The sequence below is a fragment of the Mytilus californianus genome, unplaced genomic scaffold (assembly GCF_021869535.1).
Source record: "Mytilus californianus isolate M0D057914Y unplaced genomic scaffold, xbMytCali1.0.p SCAF_3, whole genome shotgun sequence".
NCBI classification, from domain to species: Eukaryota; Metazoa; Mollusca; class Bivalvia; order Mytilida; family Mytilidae; genus Mytilus; species Mytilus californianus.
The window spans coordinates 64,932,396-64,957,802 of record NW_026262679.1 but is presented as its reverse complement, the minus strand read 5'-3'; the positions used below and the strand labels follow the sequence as shown (position 1 = coordinate 64,957,802).

The following is a 25,407-nucleotide window of genomic DNA, read 5'->3' as shown; positions in this document are numbered from 1 at the left end:
TGAAAGGAATATGCATGAACAAAACATGTAAATGTGAAAAATCTAATGTTCCTTGTGGGCGAGAGTGCCAAAAAAGAAAATAAATAATTTATTTCAATTGATTGAATGTTCGCTTATTCTCTTTATTCATGTAATTGTGACAATGTAAGTTGAAGATTTTAACAAATGCCTGTATTTAAGAATTGAATGCTTCTTTTTGTAAATTCATTGGGGTGTAAAAGCGTTGACCGAAGTACATTTTGTATGAAGCGCGGAAGCGCATCATTCTAAAAATGTGCGCAAATCTTTTATACTTGTACTCATCATGGGTAAGACATAATAAGGACCGCATCAGCGTATAATCTATTCAATTCATCTTCAATGCATTCTGAAACAAATACATTTTCCTTTTTGAAAACCAAACAAACATGCAAACTAATGAGTGATCGAAATCTGCTTAGCACCACAAAATGCATGTGAGGAATTCTTTTATTTATCATTATTTTGATTTGAAACAAGAACATTATGGTTTAAAGTCTATTTTTGGAATAAGGGACCGTTTTGGCTGCTGTGGAGCATAACCGAAACTGAATGGATTTCGTTCTTATGTTTTATAGATATTTGCAAAGATATTTGCAAACGAAATTTCAATGTCAAATATAGGCTCCAAGATATGTCAGTGTGTATAAATGGTTACCAAAGAAAATACAAAAAGAGAACCATAGCTAGATAACTTTTCAGAAATGTTGCCTGTTTGATTCATAGAAAATCGCAATACAAAGATCTTTTATGGGGATCAAAATCAGAATCTTTTCATTTATCAAAAATATAATTCAAGCGGATAAGAAATACTTTCCAAGAACAGCAAGTCCATGCTTTTTATTAGATCTATACCATCGGGATTAAAAAAAAAAAGCGAATTGATTTTTTAATAATAAAAAAAAAGGTTGTGTGGACTTTAACAGTGTTTTTTTGTGGACTTTAGCGGAAGTTGTTATTGTGGACTTTAACGGTGTTTTTTTGTGGACTTTAGGGGAGGTCATTTTATGGACTTTAGCGGAAAGTTTGTGGACTTAAACGGCGTTGTGGACTTTAGCGGAAATTTGTTGTGGACTTTAGCGGTGTTGTGGACTTTAGAGGAATTGTGGACTTTAACGGTGCCACACAGGTTATTGACGCATCCAATATTAATGTGATAACATGTAGCGTTATATGGTGAAATACCGATTGAAAGAAAATAAAATTCGGAAATAAGAACAAATGGTAGATTATTCTTTTTAAGTCATTTCTATTTCAGTTAACTAGTATTCCAAAAAAGTTATAAATTCTGAAGAAAAAGATCAAATAGAATTTATAACTATGTACTTTAAAAAAAAAATATGTAATAAGTTTAGCTTACATCCTCGACGATTCCAAGCTTTGAGTTTTTTTTAATGGAAAGATTAATTTCAAAGTTGGAATCCTGTACATAAAAAATTAATGCTTAAATGCTGTTAGACTTTGTATTAGGGAATATAAATAGTTAGAATGATGGATTGATATGCTGTAGTTTCAAGACCTGAGTATGATAAATATTGCCTTATCGATGTAATGTAACAGTCAAAAGACCTATTTTAAGGAAATTGATTGTCATTGTCTGGAGTTTATAATCCTACATTTTAGGAACCTCCGGTGACACCGGTAGTGCAGCAATAGAAGCCGTTAAAGGGTTCGAATACGTTGACATCATTGTACTTCTACCAAAAGGTCGATGTTCCAAAGTCCAGGAACAACAAATGATAACAGCTGTTGAGAAAAATGTACATGTATATAGAGGTAAATTAGAAAATTTCATAATTGCAGAAATTCCTACGATGACTTTTTAATTGTTGTGCATTAATTAGCTATATAGGTAAATACATGTAATAGTATTTTCTGCTTTTTTTCTGACAATTATATCTGACACTGTTTTATGCAAGTTGTACTTTCTTGTGTAATACAAAGTAAAATAACAAAAATACCGAACTCCAATGAAAATTCATAATGGAAAGTCCTTTATCAAATGGCAAAATCAAAAGCTCAAACTCATCAAACGAATGGAACACAACTTTCATATTCCTGATTTGGTGAATGGAAATGTATTTGGATTGGAAAAATATTGCTTACTCTGTGTAAGAAACTTAGATATCCTTATTGGTTATATCGTGTTGCTGATTCATTGACGTAAGTTCACGTAACCTTATATAAAAACAGGAGTTGTGGTATGATTGCCTACGAGACAACCACCAGCAGAGACCAAATGATGTAGATGTTAGCAACTGTACTATAAATGTCACTATAGGTTGCCTTCAACAATGAGCAAAACCCATTCCACATAGCAAGTTATAAAAGGCACCAACATGAGCAAATGAAAAACAACTGTTATTATTCATATCGCTCAGCTCTGAAATGAAATTCTACAAATTTGAAGGAATTAGCTGGTCAGAAGAACCAAAAAAAAAATGCAACAAACATTTAAAAAAAATAATTTTCAACTTAATTTTTCTGTTAATTCGATTTCTCATCTGCGTGCAACTTTATGCATGTACATTGACAAAATATATGACAAATATAATTATACTTTCTTTTTAAGTGGAAGGCACATCAGATGATCTTGATATTCCAATCAAAGAAGTTTTTAAAGACGTTACTTTTACTAAAAAGCACAACCTGTCGTCTATCAATTCAATAAATTGGTCTAGAATAATGGTGCAAATAGTTCATTATATTTATGCTTATTTACAGGTAAGTTAGTAGAAATAAGAGAATGTGGTATGAGTGTCAATGAGACAACTCTCAATCCAAGTCATAATGTGTAAAAAGTAAACAATTATAGGTCAAAGTACGGCCTTCAACACGGAGCCTTGGCTTACACTGAACATAGTATATGAATACGACATGTATACCTTTTGTCTCCGATCAATCACGGTAAAAAATCTACAAAAATATTCCACCGTTCCACCTTCAGCAAGTTCGACAGTAACCAACAAAAATACACATTTACAGATACCAATACAACATAACATCAAGTTGATCGCTATTGTGGTGACAGCAACTGAGGGTTCAAATTGGACCTAAAGTCGTTGTTGCTCACTTTTTACAACACAGAGTGATAAAAGAATGAAATTTAAAAAAAAAATTGAACATGCAATTTGACATTTCCTAATACATGAGACATTTTCGCCATCTCTGTATTACAAAATCTACGCATGTCTAAAGTAATTAATTTATTATTAGTTTCAGTATTTAAAAAATCAAATGACCGGAAAAGTTAGTATGCACTATTCCGTTTTTATTCAGAATTTTACAGGTACAGTCAAACTTAAAAGTTTTAAAAGAAATGACCAAACGAACATCAACGTCCAAAAAGGGAAAATTGACAATAGGGGACAAAAATCTTATCTTTTGTAGTAAATTCTTGAATATACTAGTAGTTTCCCGTGTGAAATTGAATTATCAAAATCTAGAAAGAGACACGTATTGCTGTCTGTTTTAAATTTATTTAAAGTAAGTTCCCTTTTAGTTAGTTTCCGCAACAGAATTAGAACATTCTTGATAATTTAAAGCAGAAATATCTTTGTTTATAAAATAAGAAGATTTGGTATTATGGCCAAATGAGAGAACTCTCCACCAGAGACCAAATGACATAGAAGTTGTTTAGACATCCGAAATTTTCTGACATCTATCTGATTGCAGTTTTAAGCCACCATTTGAAATTTATGATCAGCATTAAATGTCATAAACACGACACATTGTTGTAAAAATCTAAAAATACACGTTTTGAACCAGGGAAACTGTGTGAAGATTAGAGACCGTTTCGAATATGACCCGAGTGTGAAATAAACTCTTGGAAAATTTTCCTTTCTCTTAAAAAATGCCTTCCCAAAGCGCTTTCACAGAACGTAATATTGTAATGGCATACGTCACGTTTTATTGAGTAAAATGATATGGAACGTACCAGAAAGCAAAAAAAAAAAGAAAAAAAGAAGAAGAACGCCATTTCAGAATGCCTGTTTTAATTCTTTAGTAAGGACATCTTTTACATGCATAAACTCACGTTTAACCATAAACCCTCTTGTTGTAATTATATTTCAGATGTGTCCACGTTGTGACGGAGAGGTTGAAATAATAATTCCAACTGGAGCATGTGGAAATGTGACATGTAAGTTACTTTAGTATTGAATACTTATGAAATGTTGGATCCTAAATTCGTTTTTCGTTTATTTCAATAATTAACAATGCAAAAATTACCACAGAAAAAATAGTACATAATGTGAAGATTACTGACAAACCAGTGCCTTTATTGTCCTTAAAATATATGTTGTGTAAATATTTTTATGTCATAAAGTTTGGATGTCTACATGCTATCCACGAATAGTTAAAACAATTCTGATTCAGAAATGTTTTTTATCAATAAAACCAATAACGGTGTTATATGGAGAAGATATATACAATTTATATAGACTTAATTTATATGAAATTTTAAGTTCCAAGGCGGTTCAGGCTGCAAGATTTTATATAGCAAAACCAAAAGTAAATGCTTGCTAGTTGTTGATTCATATCACACAGCCAATTCTCATGATTTTTTAAACAAAGATGTGTTTCTGTTATAAACGTCTTCAGGGTACATTCAAATTAAAAATAAATAATTATGTATAGTTAGAAAAGATTAAACTAATTGAGAAATCAAAACTAATAACGGGAAAACCAATATCTCCGAGGCCAAGGACTCTTTCATTTACGTTAATTTGTGAATTCATTATTTACTAAATAAATGGGTTGTGGTTTTAGGCGATTGATTTTGAATCAATGTTTTCTGCATGTAGAGATATAATCGCAGAAATGTCGATTTTTCTACATAAAAGGCCTGTGATGAAAACGCTTCCTCAAGGAGTTCGATTGTATTTTTCCTTTGCAACAGAAAAAAATGTATTAATTAATTATTTCCAAAATATCAGGAACATTCATCTAACAACAAAGTGTCACTATCCTTGTTACAGCCGATCTAGCCAATGGGTTAAATTAAGAATATTGTAGAATTGGTTATATAATTGTAGCAGGAAAAAATGTCATAGTGACTCTCTCTTTTATATCTTATTTACAAACAAAGCTTTGACATTTCGACTTTTAAAATTTTCATCTTCAGTCTTCCGGAATAATGATATAAACGTATGCTGCATATGATAAAAAAAAATCTGTACTTGTTTAATAACTACAACTTGCGAATTTCTGGAATAAGTCCCTTTGAATATATTCGACAAATACTCATTGCCAGGGAATTTACATGGTTTTAAATAGATACATAATTTTCGTTTCAGTGTTTTCTCTTAATTAATGCGAATTAAAACTTTTGTTTGCAGCTGGGTTTATAGCTAAACTAATGGGTGTTCCAATCAAATTTGTCTGTGCTGTTACACAGAATGACATTGTTGCCCGGGCGATAACTATAGGTGATTATTCAATGTCAGATAGTGTTATTCCTACACTAGCTCCAGCTATGGATATACAGGTAATTTGTAAAGATCTGACACATATAAGAAAAGTATCTTTTTAAGTAATAAAATTTGTCATTCATCTTTGTCATTAAGCAGTCTCACAGTAATCAGTTGTACAATTAATTCAGGATCCCAAAAAAATATTGTATTTTGTTATTCCTTCCAATTGTCCATAGGATTTACACTATATGCTGTATGTATAAATAAGGAGTATGATTACCTAAGGTTTATCTTAACTTAAATGTTCTCTCTTTGTTTCGTTATTTCTTATTTATCCGCAAACCTGTCTTATTGCTTTTAGTTGGTGTCGACATTATACTGTTTTTGAATTACTCTTTTGATTTCTTTCTTCTATCCATGAATTATCCTGTAGACTTTCGATTTTCAATTCCCTTAATCACAAATTAACATAACTTTTAAGCTTCTTTACATAAACCGTGAAGTAATAACTTGTGATAAGTTCCTTAAAATCAAAGATTTCAAGAAAAAAAAATAAAAAAATAAAGGATAAAAACCAACATATAAGAACTACAGAAATCACAATGCTACAAAAAGATAAAACACTGTACATACTGTACGTGACTAGTAAAGGAAGAAAAAAAGGCACTCTATAACCATCAGCACTAAAGATTCAGCCACATAAACCTCACTTAAACTGGGAGTAAACTCAGAACACCGATACTGGCGCATGTTGTGCGCGCTTCTCATTATATGTAAACTGAATTCTATGATAAGTAGTATTCGTTTGTAGATAGTTTAAGAAAGTATGCCAATGTTCAGTTTAGATCTTGTGAAGTGCAAATGTCTCAGTCGGTCTTTCTCAACTTTGTTGCATTGGTTTTTTTCCTATTTTAGACAAAGAAATAACGGGCGTCCGTCTGGTCTTGTAAGTGCTCTCACGTGAACAGCTCCTGCCATATTTTTATTTAAATTTTTATCGAAGGTTTATATCTGCAATGTCTCAGACAAGTTCGAATTCAGTGCCTAACAACTATTTTTAAATGACTTGTGTCCCTTCGAAATGTAAACTCTATATAAAACTTTATTGTTAGAGCTCTCCAGTGAACAATTTTCCAGATATTAATGAATTTATGTCAAAGGTTTATGTCAGCAAATTCTCGGAGGAGTTCGAAAATCAGTACCGATCAACTATTTTCAAAAAGTTATGCCCTTCTAAATATTAATTATATATAGATATTGAACTGTAAGCACTCTTACATCTACATTTCTTGAAAGATTGTTATGAAAATTATATCAAAGGTTTATATAAACTATGTCTTTGATGAGTTCGAAAATAAGCCATGATCAATATTCTTTTCCGGATTTATGTTTCTTTGAAATATAATGCATATTGAACATCTAAATGTAAGCACTCTCACCTACATTTGTTGTCGAATTTTTATGATATTTATAGCAAAGGCTTATATCAACAATATATCGGAAGAGTGCCGACCAATTTTTCAGGAGTATTGCTACTTGGAAATCGAAATTATATGAAAATAACCTTATTAGCGATATCATGCATACATTTCTTGTGAAATACAGTTTATGAAAAAGTTAAAAGAACCATAACAATTGTTTTGGAGTCAATTACTTTGGAGATATGAAATACGTGCAACGCTGGTGACATTGGAACGCTGTAATTTTATGATCCTGCAATCGACCGTTCTACTATACAAAAACAGTTGTACATATAATATGAAACTATATATACGTAATGTAAGTACATACGAAATAAGAGGAAAGATCGACTAGCCTCCCGTTTCTCTCTATCTCTCAAGCTCTTACAAATAAATTTGATATTTAACTACAATTTACGAATATTGTATATAAAGCTTAAACTGATTACTATGAAAAGAATTAAACGCCGCTCATAGCAGATTTTTTACATAAACGTGTAGTTGGGTTTAAGGTAGTTGAAAAAGATGTAAGTAACTTTTTATCACAGGAAATCAGATTATTTGTACTTCAGAGGGTTGTGAGTAAATATGAAAAGAATTACTAGTAATAATTAATTTTATATACGTTAAACCAACAGACCAAAGATAGGGGCTGAATATAATCTAAAAAAAAAAAAAATGTGTAAGCCTAGCTCAGCTCAGAACTAAACTAAACTAGCATCTTTTTATTCCATTAAATATATATTAGGCTAAGGTAGTTCAGATCTTTGTTCCTTTTATGTCAAAATTCTTGCAAAAAAAAGTTAGTCAAAACGTTTGCAGAAGTTTAATATACTTTACGTATTATTTCCTTTAAAAAGAAATGTATATCACAAACTCATCAAAGATACTAGGCTAATAGTTTTGTACACCAGACGCGCTTTTCGTCTACAAAAGACTCATCGGAGACGCTCGTATAAAAAAGTCAAAAGGCCAAATACAGTACGCAGTCAAAAACCACTGATACAACGTCCTTTGATCACTTCGACATGACTAAGGTCAAATCTTTTGGGTCCAGTTAATGTAATGAAAATAGCAAATTTGTAATTAAAACTTTAATAACAGTTCTAAACATGAGAATGATAGAAAATTGGAAAATTTAGTTTAGATATTATGGTATAACATAAAAATGGAAGCTTAATTATATATAACTTCTCAAAAATGTATTTTGAATTCGAGATTACGAATTTGTGAATACGATATAGATATCTTTTCTAAGGAAAGTTAGGTTATAGCATTGATAAGGTGTAAGAAAAGAAAAATAAAGGAAATACCCATGCAAACAATGAAATATTAATTTTTATTGTTACGTATTTTATTGTATTTTTATTTATTAAGGTTGATGTTATATATGAATAAAAATTGATTCGTTAATAATGTAGATTTATTTCAGGCTAATGATTAATAAAACGAAATCTTATAAAAGAGACAATGAAGGCTAACGATAGTTGCACAAAGAAACCTTAATATTATGGTAAAAAGTCTCCGAGCAATTTATCATGATTTGCATATATTTGTATTAAAAAAAAGTGCAACGGAAGTACAAAACAAATCCGCAGAAAAAATGGAAGTTTGGATTCCAGTACAAAGAAGAAAATAATAAATAATGATGCCTTATGAGCAATTCTTTAGAACAATATGTATTTTTTGTTTAGTAAAATGACATTTTTATTCATAAATACATCTTTTCTAATTTCTCACGTGTTAAAAATTATTAGAATTTCATCTCTTAAGAAAATATGCTTTGAATTTGTTTTTATAAAAAATATAATGAGATTGTAAATATGCCGGCGGATTCGTGCTTTTAGAATTTAATTCAGAAACAGCAAGTGGGAAGAAACACTTTTATCGAAGAAATTCTTTTGTTGATGATACTTCTAAAAATAAATGTCTTTTAGTTTGCGGTATGTAAAATATATTTGAAGGAAAGATCATATATTTTTAGCCACAAGTAACGATATAATTCAGATGACTGTCTCTTTAAGAGTAGCTTGAAAATACGTGACGTTTTTTTCGGCAACTATTTTTATGCCCCACCTAGGGGCATTATGTTTTTCGGTCTGTGCGTCCGTTCGTTCGTCCGTCCGTCCGTCCGTTCTTCCGTCTGTTCTCACTCTCTTTTTTATGGGATCAAGACGCTAATTTTTAATTCGGTGTCTACGAACTAATTGTAATCGACTATAAATCAACAACGGTTAGGTAATTTTCTTAATTAGTCCTTGTTTAAGAGTTAAGGTGCTCATTATATGGTTTTCTGATTGATAGTGCGTTTGATTTTTTCTCCATATGACAACTCGTGTTTCTTGAACAACCTTTATCAGGTTCGGTCTAGACAAAAAGTATGGAAAGCTAAACACATGAATATAAAACTAGAGACTCTAAAGAGTATCTTCAACAATGGCTACTTTTTAGTAAAAATCATCATTAAAGGGGAATTACTCTATTAAGAGTTAACTGACAATTTCAGTCGTGTTGAAGTACTGGTAGATCTAATCCTGCTGTTCGTTTTTCTTTTAGAAGTTTCTATCTATCTATTTATAGCGTTCAAGATAATAGGCAAAAAAATTCAAACAATGGTAAAATTTATCAAACTCGACTGAAGATTTCGGCCAAAACGACTAATTTGTAGATCTTGTCTTGCTGATTAAAGTTTCTAATTAAACTTTTTATCTACCTAATATACTTTTCAAGATATTGGGCCAAAATGGAAAAAAAATATCGTCATTAAAGAGTATACACTTCAATGTTTCGACTAACAATTTCAACCATTTTGGCTTATTTGTAACTCTGGTCTTGCTGATTATTTTTTGCCATTTAAATTTTCTAACTATTTATTATAGTTTTCAAGATAATAGGCAAAAAATGTCAAAGATTGGGGGAAATCGTCATTAAAGGGCAATAACTTCAATAAGGTGTCGATTTGGATTATTTGACTTATTTGTAGATCTTGTCTTGCTGATCATTTTTGCTATTCAAAGTTTCTGTCTATCTATTATAATAACATTGACGGTACCAATTTAAGATGATAGGCAAAAATTTAAAAAAAAAAATGGTAAACTTCGTCGTTTAAGGACAATAATAAGTAGTCTGACAGTTTTGATGTCCCCGTCTCCAGGGCGTGGACACAGAACAGGCGGTGTTGCCACGATGTCACAGAAGCAGGGTTCCGAATCCCGCTAAGGGAAAAACCAAAATTTGTTGTTGCAAATTTGCAGATCTTACATTGTTGGGTTAAATTTGAGACGAATTATATTTACTAGTACATGTGATATGTGCTAGGATAGATCGATTGATTTTTTGTATTTAACGCCATTTGCAGCACTATTGTCTGTATCGGAGAAAACTACCGACCTTCGGCTTCAAAAATTTAGGCTAGAAATATAAATAGTAAAGCCCTTGAGGTCCCATAAGGTATATATAGATAAATGTGAATAAGCTTCTGTATAGAAAAACATGTTCACCAATAAAACCTCCAACATGACCAGATTAATGATTCAATAATTCCCTAATACTTTTTATTTTAACAATCCAAAGGTGAATAGCTTCGATATATAGGTGGAGTTATATAACCTGGGAGTATGTTATAAATGCAGATAACTTTCATGCGTCACGTTTTAGAAATAGTGTAACATATATATAGCTAAGGTTAAAACTATGCAATCAATTATTTTGTTTTATATACCTCTTTTAAAATATCACAATCCATAATCTGCATCTTATTTACAAAGGGGAAACTATTTTAAAATGTCCATAAATGTTTGCTAAGTAGGATTTTCTTGTATTGCTGCCGTCGTAAATACGGTGTTCATATCATCTTGAATGCCCAAGGACAGTTTGCCGGTCTTCGAGGTTCTTCAGTAGGTGGTTAAAACGAATTGAAAATCAAAGAATATGTAAACTCATTGTGGTAAATATGCGCAATGTCACTTGTATTTAATCATGTACAAAGGTAAGCATAGTATAACATTTCTATATAACATAATGGAAATCCGCTTATTTTCGATGACAATTCGTGATATACTTACGTTATCTTACAGATTCCATATAATATGGAAAGGTTGTGGTACCTGATAACACAAGACAGTGAACTGATTTGTAAATTAATGACCGAGTTTGAATCCAATGGCAAAGTCAATATCCCGACTTTCTTGAAAAATCAGGTAAAATCCTTTATACTTAAAGTAATGAGATTAAAGTGTTTGGAATTAAGTCACGAACATCTAATAAGACTTGGTTTTTGTGTTGATATTTGCAATTGTTTAAAGAGAAGATGCGTGAAGGGTTTTACTTTGCATCAGAAGTAGAGTATTATTAAATCATTCGAATTGTTTTTAGAAGTTAGGATTACTTTGTGCAATTTATCAAATGTGGTTTTCAAATTAATTAATATTAACATGGATTTTTAATGTATCAAGATGGCATTATTTTTATTTTTCCTTGAAAGAATGACCAAAAACATGAATAATTTTAATACACATTTGCGTTTAGGAAATATCAAGAGTACGAAAAAGCCAAATAAATATCTATAGGAGAGGTGTTGTTCGTTACTGTGGTAATTACTAAGTTTGTTCTTAAATTGGTTATATTTTTCCTGTTCCAAAAATCTTTTGGAGATCGACTAAAACATTTATATTTCACGAAAAAGCTTGAATTTGGATTTTTATTTTGTCTTAAGTTAATAAAAAAAATTTGGAGTAAAGCTTGAGAAGATAGTTCCTTTTAAAGACTTTAATTAATTTAAAGAAAAACATGGGTTACGTACTGTTTTCTTGCTATAATTTAAATAGAAAGAAAAACTACTGTTCATTTATTTATAAAATTAAATTATTTGAGTTATCTCCCCTTTTCTGATTAAGTTTTAAACATTTTGAAAAAAGATATACTGTACTACAGCCTAAATAATATGCTTGATTGATTTATTGTTCAGCATTATTGGCTATAATCTGGTGCAAAAAGATGAGGTATTGGACTTTTTTCTCAGTTTTTCCTTCAATGCAAGAAAATTAAATTAGCGCTTTATAAATTTCGTAATTCCGAAGCGCTAATCAGGATTTACCATCATCAGGAATATTCAAACCCAAAAATTTAAAAACAATGGTGAATAATATACCCGATAACATAAGGTGCTACATGACCAAAAAGAGACACAAAAAGAATAGCCATATTCTTAAAAAAAAAGCCTCATGCAAATCCAGAAATATGAAATACTTAATATTGACAGACTAAATGTCTTGTGAACATCTGAAAATTGTTATTGAATTAATAGCTCTATAATTAGTCCCCTACCGACGAAGTCGAAGGGGACTTTAGGTTTGCACTCCGTCCGTCCGTCTGTCTGTCTGTCTGTCTGTCTGTCTGTCTGTCCGTCTGTCTGTCTGTCCATCTGTCCATCTGTCAGTCCGGCAAATCAGTTTTCCAGACTTTTTTTCTTCGTGCTTGAAGATATTTATTTGATATTTGGTTTATTGATTTATCATGACAAGTCACAGGTCAAGTTCAATTTTCACGATTTTAGCTTTTCTCTTTGTTCAGTTAAAGCCCTTTCCCTAGAATTAAATTTTTGATGAAATACTTATTAATTAGTAGATTTCTGTTCAAAGGGAAATAACTCATTTTTTAAAAGATTTTTAAAAGACAAAATGACATTTTGGATTTTTTTCCTTTTCTTTGGTAAATTGTTTGAAGAATTTAGTGGTAGGTTTGTTTGTCATTCTTGAAGTTTATTGATTTGATAATTAGTATATAGTTTTTATCATGACAAGTTGGAAATTTGTTCCAGTCTGATAATTTTGTGCAGAATTATGGTCTTTGGACATAGAAAATTCACTTAAATAATCAGTTTTCATCAGTTTTTTTACGTCATGCTTGAAGATTTTGACTTGATATTTTTATGTAGTTTACACCATGACACGTTATAAATCAAGTTAGAATTTCGTTCCATTACAATGAATTTGTAACCGGTAGGGGACTATGTATTGCCATGCAATACTCACAAAATGCTTGTTCATTTAGATTTTTAAGTACAATGTGTCAGGAAGTGACCTTAGCATATCTTCTCTTTTCGCTTACAAGGTATAGACCAAATAAGGCCATTACCGAACACATATTGTTTTAGCATATTTATTATAGATAGCTGCATAGTAATATGAGAAACATTTTGAAATGCAACAAATCAAGTCAAACTATCGTTTGTATTTGGAAACGTTTGTAAAACACTAGAATCAAAATCTTGAATTATACGTGCTTCTGTGAAAAAGAGAATAAAAGTATTAAGACACGCTCTTGTACAGTTGAAACAATGCGAACAGGGCAACCAAAAGGGTCTATAAGAAAACAGCACATACAGGCCATAGAATAGAATGTTACATACAAACAAAGATAATTAATGTTAAATCTCTTTAAGATTGAAGAAATAATCGTAGCCACATATGTAGCTGACAATGAAGACATTAAGACAACAATGAGAAGGACATGGGAAGAGAATCATTACCAAATATGTCCACATACAGCCATCGGTGTGGCTTATTATTATAGCACGTAAGTTTATTATGGAACGCCTCAGCTGTCTTATGTTGAACTCTGATATTACTTTATGTTGTTTTATTATTACTTGATGATATTTTGTCTTTACTTAATATGGTTTTGACATTACGTAATGATGTTTTGATATAACTCAATATGGAATAGTCATTACTTAATGATATTTCGATATTACACGATATGGTTTCGTATTGACTTGATATAGTTTTGTCATTACTCAATATGGTTTTGTCATTACTCGATGTGGTTTCACCATTATTTAATGTGGTTGTGTCATTAGTCAATGTGGTTTTAACATTACTTGATGTGAATATGACTTAACGTTATGTAGTTGTTTCATTACATGATGTGGTTTTGTTATTTCGTTTCGTAATGATGATTTGCCTATTCTTTATATGGTTTTAACATTACGTAATGATATTTCAAAATTGGACGATTTTACACTACATGATGTGTTTGTTTCATTATTTGATGTGGTCCTGTCATTCTTTGATGTGGTTATCCCATTATTTGATGAGGTAAAACCACGTGACCAATTCGGAAAAAAATATGTTCTATTTTTAAACAGATTTCTACGAAAGCCTATTAGGGTCACAAAAAAATTTTTTTTATCTCGTAATTACGAGAAAACTATCGCGTAATTACGCAATAATTATCTCGTAATTACGCGATAATTATCGCGTAATTACGAGATAATCATTGTTTTATCTCGTAATTACGAGATAATTATCGCGTAATTACGAGATAAGATTTTTATCTCATAATTACGAGATAATCATAGTTTTATCTCGTAATTACGAGATAATCATAGTATTATCTCGTAATTACGAGAAAACTATCGCGTAATTACGAGATAAGAAGTTTTTTTTATCTCGTAATTACGAGATAAGAAGTTTTTTATCTCGTAATTACGAGATAAGAAGTTTTTTATCTCGTAATTACGAGATAACTGTTGCGTAATTACGAGATAACTATCGCGTAATTACGAGATAAATATTGCGTAATTACGAGAAAACTATCTCGTAATTACGAGATAAAAATTCATTTGGCCAAGAAGATTAAGAGGAGAAAGATTTTTGTAAAAGATTAAAAAAAATTACTTAATTGCAGAAATGACTTTAAAGGGCAATAACTTCCTAAGGGGTCAATTGACAATTTGGTCATTTGACTTATTTGTAGATCTTACTTGGCTAAACATTTTTGCTCCTTCAGTTTATATCTTTCTATTATAATATTCAAGATAATAACCAAAAACTGAACAATAATCATTAAAACTACCAATTAAGGGGCAGCATCCCAACAACGGGAAGTCTGATTCGTCTGAAAATTTTTACCCTGTCATATTTGCTCTAAATGCTTTAGTTTCAGAGATATAAACCATAAACTACATTTTACCCCCCCCCCCCCCCCCCCCCATTATCTCGGTTGGTGGGCGGGGTCTTTGGATACATTTTTTTAAACTAGAAACCCTAAGGTTGATTAAGGCTAAGTTTGGTTCAATTTGGCCAAGTGGTTTCAGAGGAGAAGATTTTTGTAAAAATTAACGGACGACGACGGACGACGGGCGCCATGTGATGGGAAAAGATCACTTGACCCTTTGGGTCAGTTGAGCTTATAAAAACGGGCGTTTTATCAGGTGCCCCGGAAGGGTAATCATGATCTGTATATCTATATATATATGTAATTTTATCTCGTAATTACGAGATAGTTTTCTCGTAATTACGAGATAGTTTTCTCGTAATTATGAGATAATTTTCTCGTAATTACGCGATAGTTATCTCGTAATTACGGGATACTTATCTCGTAATTACGAGATAAAAAATAATTATCTCGTAATTACGAGATAAAAAATAATTATCTCGTAATTACGAGATAAAAAATGATTATCTCGTAATTACGCGATAATGATCTCGTAATTACGCGATCGTCTTCTCGTAATTACGAGATAAATATTATTTTTTTTTGTGACCCTAATAGGCTTTCGTACATTTCAATATATCATTTGTTTAATGTGCTTTGGATGCCATGGGTATCGCTATCCATTGAGTTAAAGTTCAAATTAAAGTTCGAGTGGTTGTTCAGAGTTATTTAGTATGAAAAAGGTAACCGGCAGACAATAATAAGAAAAAAAGTATTAAAAAGTTTACAGTATTTCTTACATAATTGGGATATCCCCAAACCACTTTGTCTTGTTGTTTTTACCCTAAGTTCTCAAACGGAAGCAGTATTTTTGTAATAAATTTGTAAAATATTCCACGGAACTCTATGTCTCGCCTGATATTGCTACTGTAAGTGTAAAAGCGTCATGTTGATCGGCTGTACATTTATCTATAGATTTATCGGTAAAAACAAAATTAAAAAAAAATGTTTTTCTGTAGATGCTTTTTCTTGAAATTGAGGAATAACTCCTATACTCCTATACAAGTTTTAAAACACTTCATGGAGGTTTACAAATTTATCATGTCAAAACAGTTTAATTCGATTTTATTTAACTAAAACAAAACTGTATGGTTTTCAACAATAAGCAAAACCCATACCCTATAGAAAGCTATAAAAGGTCCCGAAATGAAAAATGTAAAAAACTAGAAACCTAACGATCTATAGATGGATGGATGGATGGATGGATGGGGATGGATGGATGGATGGATGGATGGATGGATGGATGGATGGATGGAAACATACAATATAAATACAGATACAATAGTTGAGGTAAACAAATACAGTATTATATTCTAAAAGTACAAAATTATAATGGCATACGTGTTTAGTAACATGTATAATGAAAGGTTAAACTCAATAGAAATAAAAAAAGAATGGAGATGGAGACGCCGACGCCACTATCGACGACGAAATATAGGTTTGTTGGGTCTCACTGCCGCTACATTGATGTCGCAGGCTCGACACAAATCAAACGACTTGAACTTTAATGTTAACAAATGAAGCACTTCAAATCAACTCACACTAAAGTTACAGGGAAACGGTGGGAGGGGGCTCGGACTTAGCGGCAAAGCATCAATACTATAAAATAAGAATTCTCCGAATTTTTTTTATCGTAAATGATCATTTGAACTTACAAATATCAATCTTTTATTTGTAATCAATTGAATTCCCTGATCTACCTCGCACTTATTGAAAAATAAACTTTTTGGAATATCTGTATCACATGTAACGACGGACATGTTCCAGTGGTCGTAACCATAATACCGTCATCTTTTTCTTGAATGTGAACTACCAAATAAAACCAAATCACTGGGTTTGTACTTTCTCGAATAACACGACGGGTGCCTTTCTGGAGCATCCGAGATCACCCCGATGGATTTATATTACCCAGTCATACCGATCTTTTTTGTATGCCACCGCAACTGAAAGTGGGGGGGGCATATTGTTTTACCCCTGTCCGTCCGTCTGTCCGTCCCATTATGGGTATATAGTTATTCCGCATAACTCCTCCTACAGTTTGAATCCTAGGAAGTTTTCTCTTTACTGTTAGTTTGTACATATAATGAAGGTGTCCATGTGGTCAGGGTTTAATGTTTATTAATATTTGCTCTTTTGGGAGATAGTTGAACTTTGTAATTTTTTGCGAAATTTACTTGCATAAGAAGAGCGTTTCCAGATAACTCCTCCTACAGTTTGAATGCTAGGAAGTTTTCGCTCTGCTGGCTGTTTGTACATATATTGAAGGTGTGCATGTGGTCAGGGTTGTTATTTTTATTATCTTTTGCTCTTTTGGGAGATAATTAAACTTTTTTTTGGTCATTTTTGGGGTATAAGCGGTTAAATGAGTTGAGTGCGGGGCATCACTTTGTCTAGTTTACATTTTTTTCTCGTGTTGTGCTGTTACACAAGTGTAACAGTCCAATGTAAGGTTAGGATTTAGCGCTCACATACATGTTAAACTCCGCCACGTGCACTTTCTTTATGTACCTGCCCAAGTCAGGAGCACGAAGTTCAATTGTTGTCGTTGTATAAATGTGTATCATTTTTTTTTGTAGATTGTTTAAATATAAATAAGACCGTTTTTTTTCGTTTGAATTTATTCACATGGTGCATGGTGGCCTTTTATAGCTGACTATATGGTGTGTTGAAGGCTGTACGGTTGCCTATATATGATTTCTTACATCCACTGCATTTAAACTCTGGTGGATAGTTGTCTCATTGTCAATCACACCACATCTAACTTTATTTCAACTTCTATGTTGCGTTTTGTATACTGTAACATTGTTTATCTTTTGTACGCATACCCCGGAGCCCTCTTTTCGGAATCCCGAGCAAAAGTCCTTGTTCCGCGATAGAAAATTTAATTACAAACTCATATAAGATAGCACGAATTTCAACTCAAAAACTTAATTAATCTAAATGAGACTTAAATTCGAATCTTACTCAAACTCAAAAAGTGACTCAAATTTAATGGTGTAACTAGAACTCTACCTTTAAATGTGACTCAAACTTGAAGTCCAACTCGAAACTCAATGCTAACTAAAACTTTAATTCTAATAATGACTTGAATTCGGAATCGGAGACTAACTCAAAGATCTACTCAAACAGTAACCCTAACTTTAATTTGAACTCTAATTCGATGGATGGCCACACTCATCCAAGGTACATACAACATTGAAATATATCTAAAAATAGAACAGGTTTTTTCCGAATTGGTCACGTGATTTTACCTCATCAAATAATGGGATAACCACATCAAAGAATGACAGGACCACATCAAATAATGAAACAAACACATCATGTAGTGTAAAATCGTCAAATTTTGAAACATCATTACGTAATGTTAAAACCATATAAAGAATAGGCAAATCATTATTACAAAATAACAAAACCACATCATGTAATGAAACAACTACATAACGTTAAGTCATATTCACATCAAGTAATGTTAAAACCACATTGACTAATGACACAACCACATTAAATAATGGTGAAACCACATCGAGTAATGACAAAACCATATTGAGTAATGACAAAACTATATCAAGTCAATACGAAACCATATCGTGTAATATCGAAATATCATTAAGTAATGACTAATTCCATATTGAGTTATATCAAAACATCATTACGTAATGTCAAAACCATATTAAGTAAAGACAAAATATCATCAAGTAATAATAAAACAACATAAAGTAATATCAGAGTTCCACATAAGACAGCTGAGGCGTTCCATAGTTTATAGTTATTCAGATCATAATTTCGAAAATTAAACTGTAAGTGTTTCCAATAATAGGATAAAATAAATTTCACTTCTAATGTGCAAAATAACCAGATAAGATTTTTGTATTTTAATACGACATGATCAAATAACAAAAATATGTACACTAAAACGACTTGGGTAATAGAGACAATAAATTTGGAACATTTTTTAATCATGGTTAATCTTAGATATATCTATATTTTTTTCCTGATTGAAACTTTCGTTTGCCCTGCATAAAAACCATGGTTTTTAATATCTTATTACAATGAAAACACAGGACATATAAAAGCAAAATTTCCATGCTTGACGTTTTAATTACATTTTATCGGTTCAGTTGTTTATCTTTAAAAAAAAGTAAGACAAATGTATGGTTTTCTGGGTGGTAATTTTGGGTAAGTATTTTATCATCCGGAAACATTAAAATTTTGTGAAGAAAAACATTGAAATATATTTTACGCACGTCTACGCAAGGTAAAACGCTTGTGCGTTTTACCAGAAAATAGCAATGTTCAGTCACATTAAGCTGTTATCAGTCCAATTTAATCCAAATGAAAGCAATGAGTTAATAAAGTCAAAATATGACCGATCTGCCTATTTTTGTACTTAAAAAGTCAATTTGATCATTTTAAGGCAGGATTCGTCTACCTCACAAAATCTTGTTAGGCACTAAACCGTGTATTTGTTTTGGGAATAATTATGGTTCTTCACAAAGTAAGATGCTGAATGACCTATAACAAGGAATCTGTTTCTACGTTTTCTATATTTTTAGAAAAGAAAAGCTCTGTCTAATGACATCATGAAGTCGTTCTTTCAATTGAGCATTGATATATAGTAGTTTAAAGCGTAGAATAATCAAAGGTTTTGATATTACTGCAAAACTGTAAGCATTGTGATTAAAGATTTTAGAGAAGATCTTTAGAATGTTTTTCGAATCTACATCAGATTGCCACCTATGAATATATATCACCACAATATGTCTGAATGCCATCTTTTACTGTTGAAAGAATAGTGGTAAGAACTTTAGAAAGATGTTTAGTCGAACATCTTAACGACCCGGCTTTATATCGTTCTTTATAGGGATTTGTGTCAAGTTTAAGTATCCAGTATAAAAATAGAATATTTTCATCATCCTTTTTTATATAAATACCAAAGGAGAGAAGGACAGATTTGTGATTTTCTAAAAGCTTCTCTTTCGTTTGATTTGAATGGTGTAAGTGTATATCTGGGATTCCTAGTATTGTTGTGCATTCCATGTTCTTTAGTGAGACATTTTAAAAAATGTTTTGTTTGTTTTTTTTGCATAAAAAACAATATTGTTTGAGGCTTTCTCTGTTGGAACAACAACATATTTGTCGTGAAGGAAAGATAAAGCATCTACAACTTTGAGCTTCGTGAAAGGGTCTTAGATCATTGTCCATCGTGGATTTTTAATACACTTCATAATGCATTAATTTTGGCTTTGACCCATTCAGATAAAGTGTCCAGTTTAGTTTTAATAAATGCTAATGTGCTTGACTGAAAACTCTTCAATGTTACTTGTGTTTCTTAATGCATGTCTTCAATTAGGGAGTTTCATGTTAATGACATATTTTTTGAAGTCTATGTTGAATTTATAAACAACCCTTTTGCTTCGTATGAAAGGGTCTCGATGTGACTTTGAACTGAATCGAAATGTTATATCTATATATTTCTTTACTTTGGGTTTTGTTAATTGTGTGTATGGATTTGTGTCATGAATTAATTTCCTTTTTTTTTTCTTTTTCAATGAATATCTGTTTCACAGATGACGGCAGATATGTTCAAATTGTCGTAACCACAAATCTATTGTTTTTTCCTCAAAGAGACATCACCAAATTAGTCTAACCGCCAAATGTGTCCTTACATCAACACCCCCGGTGGAACAGGATCTTCTTACTCTTCCGGAGTACCTGATATCTCCCTCGGTTTTTCGTGGGGTGCTTTTCGCTCAACCTATTTTATACTATGTTGTGTTTTTAAAACTGTTGTTTGCCTTTTGGTTGTTTTTCGTTTGTTTTACCATGGCGTTGTAAGTTTGTCTTTTACTTATGAGTTTGAATATCACGTTGGTATCATCCGCCTCTACTTTTCCACAAAAACACAATTTAAACCCACATAATGGGAGGTCCAAAAACTATACAAGAACTTTTACTAACATCTAGTAACTCACTCCTGATCAAATTAGATAGACATTGTATGTTTATGTCAGAAAAGCGTTTGGAACGCTAATAGATATAAGAAGATGTGGTATGAGTGCCAATGAGATAACTCTCCATCCAAGTCAAAATTTATAAAAGTAAACCATTATAGGTCAAAGTACGGTCTTCAACACGGAGCCTTGGCTCACCCCGAACAGCAAGCTATAAAGGGCCCCCAAACTGATTACTGGTGTAAAACCATTCAAACGGGAAAACCAACGAAAAACGAGAAACACTTATGAACCACATCTACAAACGACAACTACTGAGCATCAGATTCCTGACTTAGGATAGGTGCAAACAATTGCAGCGGGTTTTAAACGTTTTAATGGTTTCAAACCTTCACCCTTATAATACTTGTATATGTAAATGATTCTTTTATTGTCCTTTTTTGTCTTCTAAATTCAGTATTCTTTAATAATTCCTGAGTTGTGTATCAAATATCACAACGTTGGTAGTTGATTAATTAAATGTTTAAAACGCCGCTTTATCTAAAAATCACACAAATGCAATTTTTCATTTATTTGTCTTTTTGCTATTATGTTCCTTTTTTCGTGACTCGATATTTGTACATCCAGCTATCGGGCTTTTGGTTTTATGCATTTCTTGTGCAGGTGGGCCCAGATGTGCGATTCGGACATAAAAGGTTTTTACAGTAATGTTTTCATTTTGTTTACTCTTATATTTATATTTTACTTTATTTGTACTTTATCGGGAAAGTGTGTACTGTACGGCATTGTGTTTTGATATACTGTATTTACTATCAACTACAAAAACGTTTTTTTTTTCGTCTTTGTAAGATTTACTAAAAACTTTTTCGTTGGCATATTTGTCAGAATTATTTTTATGTTTGATTGAGAGCTTAAGTCAGTTGTGTTGTATGTCTGTTGTGTATGTTTACAGATACAGAACAAAGGTTACAAAAAACGGGGCATAAACTTACAAACGTAGTGCAAGGAATCTTGAAATCAAAAGAGAAAATATATGAATATATAAAATAAAACTTTTTCATTCATTTTTAAGGGGAATAAATTGTATTGAAAATTAATGTATTTTATCTCTTTTTGAATTTTCGGATCCACAAACTTTTTCGTGCTCGTTAGAGTAAAGTAATAAGGATTAATCACGTGACGTAATATGTTTTCATTTACCATCCCAATGTCCAAAATGGGTGATAGTTTGTTTGACGTTAAAACTGATTTTGCGTAATCACAATACTAATTGAACTAATTCATTGAAGATGAAGAGAAATGAAGCAATCTCCTGTATAGTTCCTTTTAGACGACTCGGAAGATTTTCGTTTAACTACTAAGCAAACCGAAGAGAGGTTTGTACATGGAAACATTTATGGTTACAGTTACTCTTGCAGTCAGTAAATTCGTAGCCATTCGTTTTTATTTCAGCAATTTGGGACATAATTAGCTTTTTATAAATATAATTTTAATGAACACTTTTCATATAAATTATTTTTATAAAAACATACAATTGGGTCACAAGGTTTACTATAAAGTGCCAATGAACTCGTTGAATGCATGAGTGACTCTATTCATTAAAAGTGTACTGTTAATGTACTGTATTTTCTATAGCTCTGCTGGGGACAAAGTCGCACAAACAGTTTTGGTTGCTGGATCCCAATTATTGTCACATTAACCAATTGTGTCTGATTTGGTTGTTCATCCAGTTTTGCCAATCTATTAGAACTATAAACACATGTTGGAGCTTTAGCTAGCTATAAAACCTGGTTTAACCCACCATTTTCTTTAGAAAACGCTGTATCAAGTCAGGAATGTGACATTTGTTTTCCATTTGTTTTCCGTTGGTTGATGTAGTCTATAGTTTGATTCCGTCAGGTTTTAATGACTTACCCCTTTCCGAATTGACTCTAAGGTCTCGTATAAGATATAATTTACCTACTCCTTTTCCATAGAGTTCGGTATTTTTGTTAAACTTTCTTATGTCTGAAAAGTCTACATATTTCATTTTTATATTTGGTTTATTAGAAAATTCAATAAAAGGAAAGTAACTCAGAAATTTAAATAAGTTATTTGATGTTAGAAAGCAATTTTCAGCTTACAGTTTAGATTTTTTTAAATTTTTTTTATTTTTCATTCAATAAATAGAGAAAAAAAATGAATCTTTTTAAGGTATCTCATAGAAGATTAATTCACTGGCTGCCTCCAATATGTCAACATATGTCAACATATAGTCTTTGTTTAAGTAGTTTAGACATAAGAAGCAAACAGTCGCTGGTTGCTGTTTGTCATAAATCAGGCCGTTCTTTTTTTTGGTTTGAATTGTTTCACATTGATCAATGACTTTACGTTTTGAATTTTCCTTGGAGTTCGGTTTTTTTTGTTATTTTAATTTTTGTCATGTTGGATAGTTGTCTCATTGGGAATCATACCACATCTCCTTGTGTTATATTATATCAAAAAAGGATACATACCAATGAAGACCGATAAAAACGTTTTGAATATAGTATTAATTAATGGGTGTTTTCATTACGGCCCTATTATACGTCGAGAGACGTGACATCCTCAGAGGCCATTATTACTGGGAGAGGACAAATAACATGGTCAATTTGAAAACACCCATTTCTTAACACTTTACGTGTCTCGGTATTTATACATCCAACATTCATGCATTTAGTTATGATGTTTCTTTTATGGGTCTTGTTAGATATTGTGTTATGTCTTGTCGTTGATACATTCGTGTGACGCATAGTTCATAATTCTATTGTGGTGTGCTGGTGTACTGTCGTAAATTAATGGGAGTTGTCCGTTGTTATTCTGTGGTTTACATGTTGTAATGTACTATTATATTATTTATTTATGTATTTCTCTATGTGTTCTGGCGTTTATTTGTACTGTATTCCTGTCACGTAATGTTGTCATTTTAGCGGTATTTTTAACATTGCCATATAAGCGGGATATTTGGCTAGCCATAAAACAAGGTTCAACCCACCTGTTTTTCTTAAAATGTCCTGTACCAAGTCAGGAATATGGCAGTTGTTATCAAATAGTTATCAAATAGTCCGTTTCTATGTATGTTGGCGTTTGTTTTTGTAGCAGTTCAGTGTTTCTGTTGTTCCGTTTTTTTCCTCTTATAGTTGATGTGTTTCCCTCGGTTTTAGTTTGTGACCCGGATTTGTTTTCGCTTAATCGATTTATGACTATTGAAAAGCGGTATACTACTGTTGCCTTTATTTATTTACCAAACCGTCAATGTGTAATGTTTAACAAAGCAAAATCAGTTTTTTTATGTGGAGAAATTGTACATATATAAATATACCAAATGCAATATTAAAAAGAAACTTTTAAAGTGATGTGATGGAAAAACATGTTAATGTGAATATAGTTTTATTGTTGTCCTATTCAAAGCAATTTATGGCATACAAAATACAAGATTTCATTCTAGATTTTTAAAACTCAAAATGAAATAAATTGATACACATGATGGAATGTATTATGTTATTATTAACTTGACAACTGGGTCAAATGAGATAATTCATGATCATGATGATTCTTGGAAACTTTCAATTTCTTGATGTTTCTTTTCCCCAGAAATGTATCAAGTTAAATCCGTAATAGCCCTGTTTTTTTTCAAAATGGCCATGTTTATTCATAATACTAGTAGCCCTTTTTATTCACAATGGCCCAGTCTTAATGCCCTGTTAGTCTGTAATGGACCAGTTTTGCTTTTATTAATAAAGGGGCATTTTCATACATAATGCACTCAACTGGTTTATAATCTATAATATTATGTAAGACAAAGTAATGATAACATCTTTTTATTTGATGACTTGAATAGATTCATTCCTAACTTTTGAATTGTCCAATATTAAATGTTGCGGGATCAAAGCTATTGTGGGCAGTAACCCTCTAACATGGGACAGTGGTGCAACAGAACTACATTAGAACAATTTGTAAAAATCTTTTGAAAAGGAATCGACTCATCAGACCAATACCGACCTAAAAATAAAAGAACAAAATTACAAATGAGACAAATTATTGATCTAACAGAACTCGCAGTAACTGAAAGCTAGTTGTAATCCCTATATCAATTAAATGATACAAAAATAAATAGACCATCATTATCCAGACTATACTTATATATTTAGTTATGTAAATAATGAAGAATTTATACCAACTTCTTGATTGTGTTTTTCAGATTTAAACCAGACCATCAAAGAACAACTGTGGTAATTGCAACGGCTTCTGTGAAGAAGTTCGAAGAGGCTGTCGTTGCTGCAGGTTTAACGCCACAAAAATACGAAGAAGTCGAAGTTTTATTCAGTAAACCTGTCAAGTACACAGACATGAACAAAGGAGAGAATTGGGAACTTATCCTAAGACACAAAATTGAAGATATTGATAAATGATTGTAAATTTATAGTCAATGCATGAAGACGTTACCAATGTTGTTCAACGTTGTCAAGACAAGGTTTCCTAAAATGCAGGATGCAATATCAAATGTATTCATTCAGATTAGATAACAAGTAAATATTTAGTGAAGCA

The 25,407-nt window shown here is 31.6% G+C and overlaps 1 protein-coding gene across 4 annotated transcripts in view; it reads left to right on the top strand.

Moving 5' to 3' along the window:
- The window catches only part of LOC127733138 (threonine synthase-like 2), a 50,410-nt gene extending 25,003 nt beyond the window's left edge, over window positions 1-25,407 (top strand). For all 4 annotated transcript variants that reach the window (XM_052242462.1, XM_052242463.1, XM_052242464.1 and 1 more), the window contains 7 exons: window positions 1,642-1,794; window positions 2,591-2,742; window positions 4,093-4,159; window positions 5,358-5,506; window positions 10,969-11,091; window positions 13,335-13,468; window positions 25,061-25,407. In XM_052242462.1, coding sequence (XP_052098422.1) covers window positions 1,642-1,794; window positions 2,591-2,742; window positions 4,093-4,159; window positions 5,358-5,506; window positions 10,969-11,091; window positions 13,335-13,468; window positions 25,061-25,271 — 989 coding nt within the window. In that variant the 3' untranslated portion in view covers window positions 25,272-25,407. The remainder of the gene's footprint in view (window positions 1-1,641; window positions 1,795-2,590; window positions 2,743-4,092; window positions 4,160-5,357; window positions 5,507-10,968; window positions 11,092-13,334; window positions 13,469-25,060) is intronic.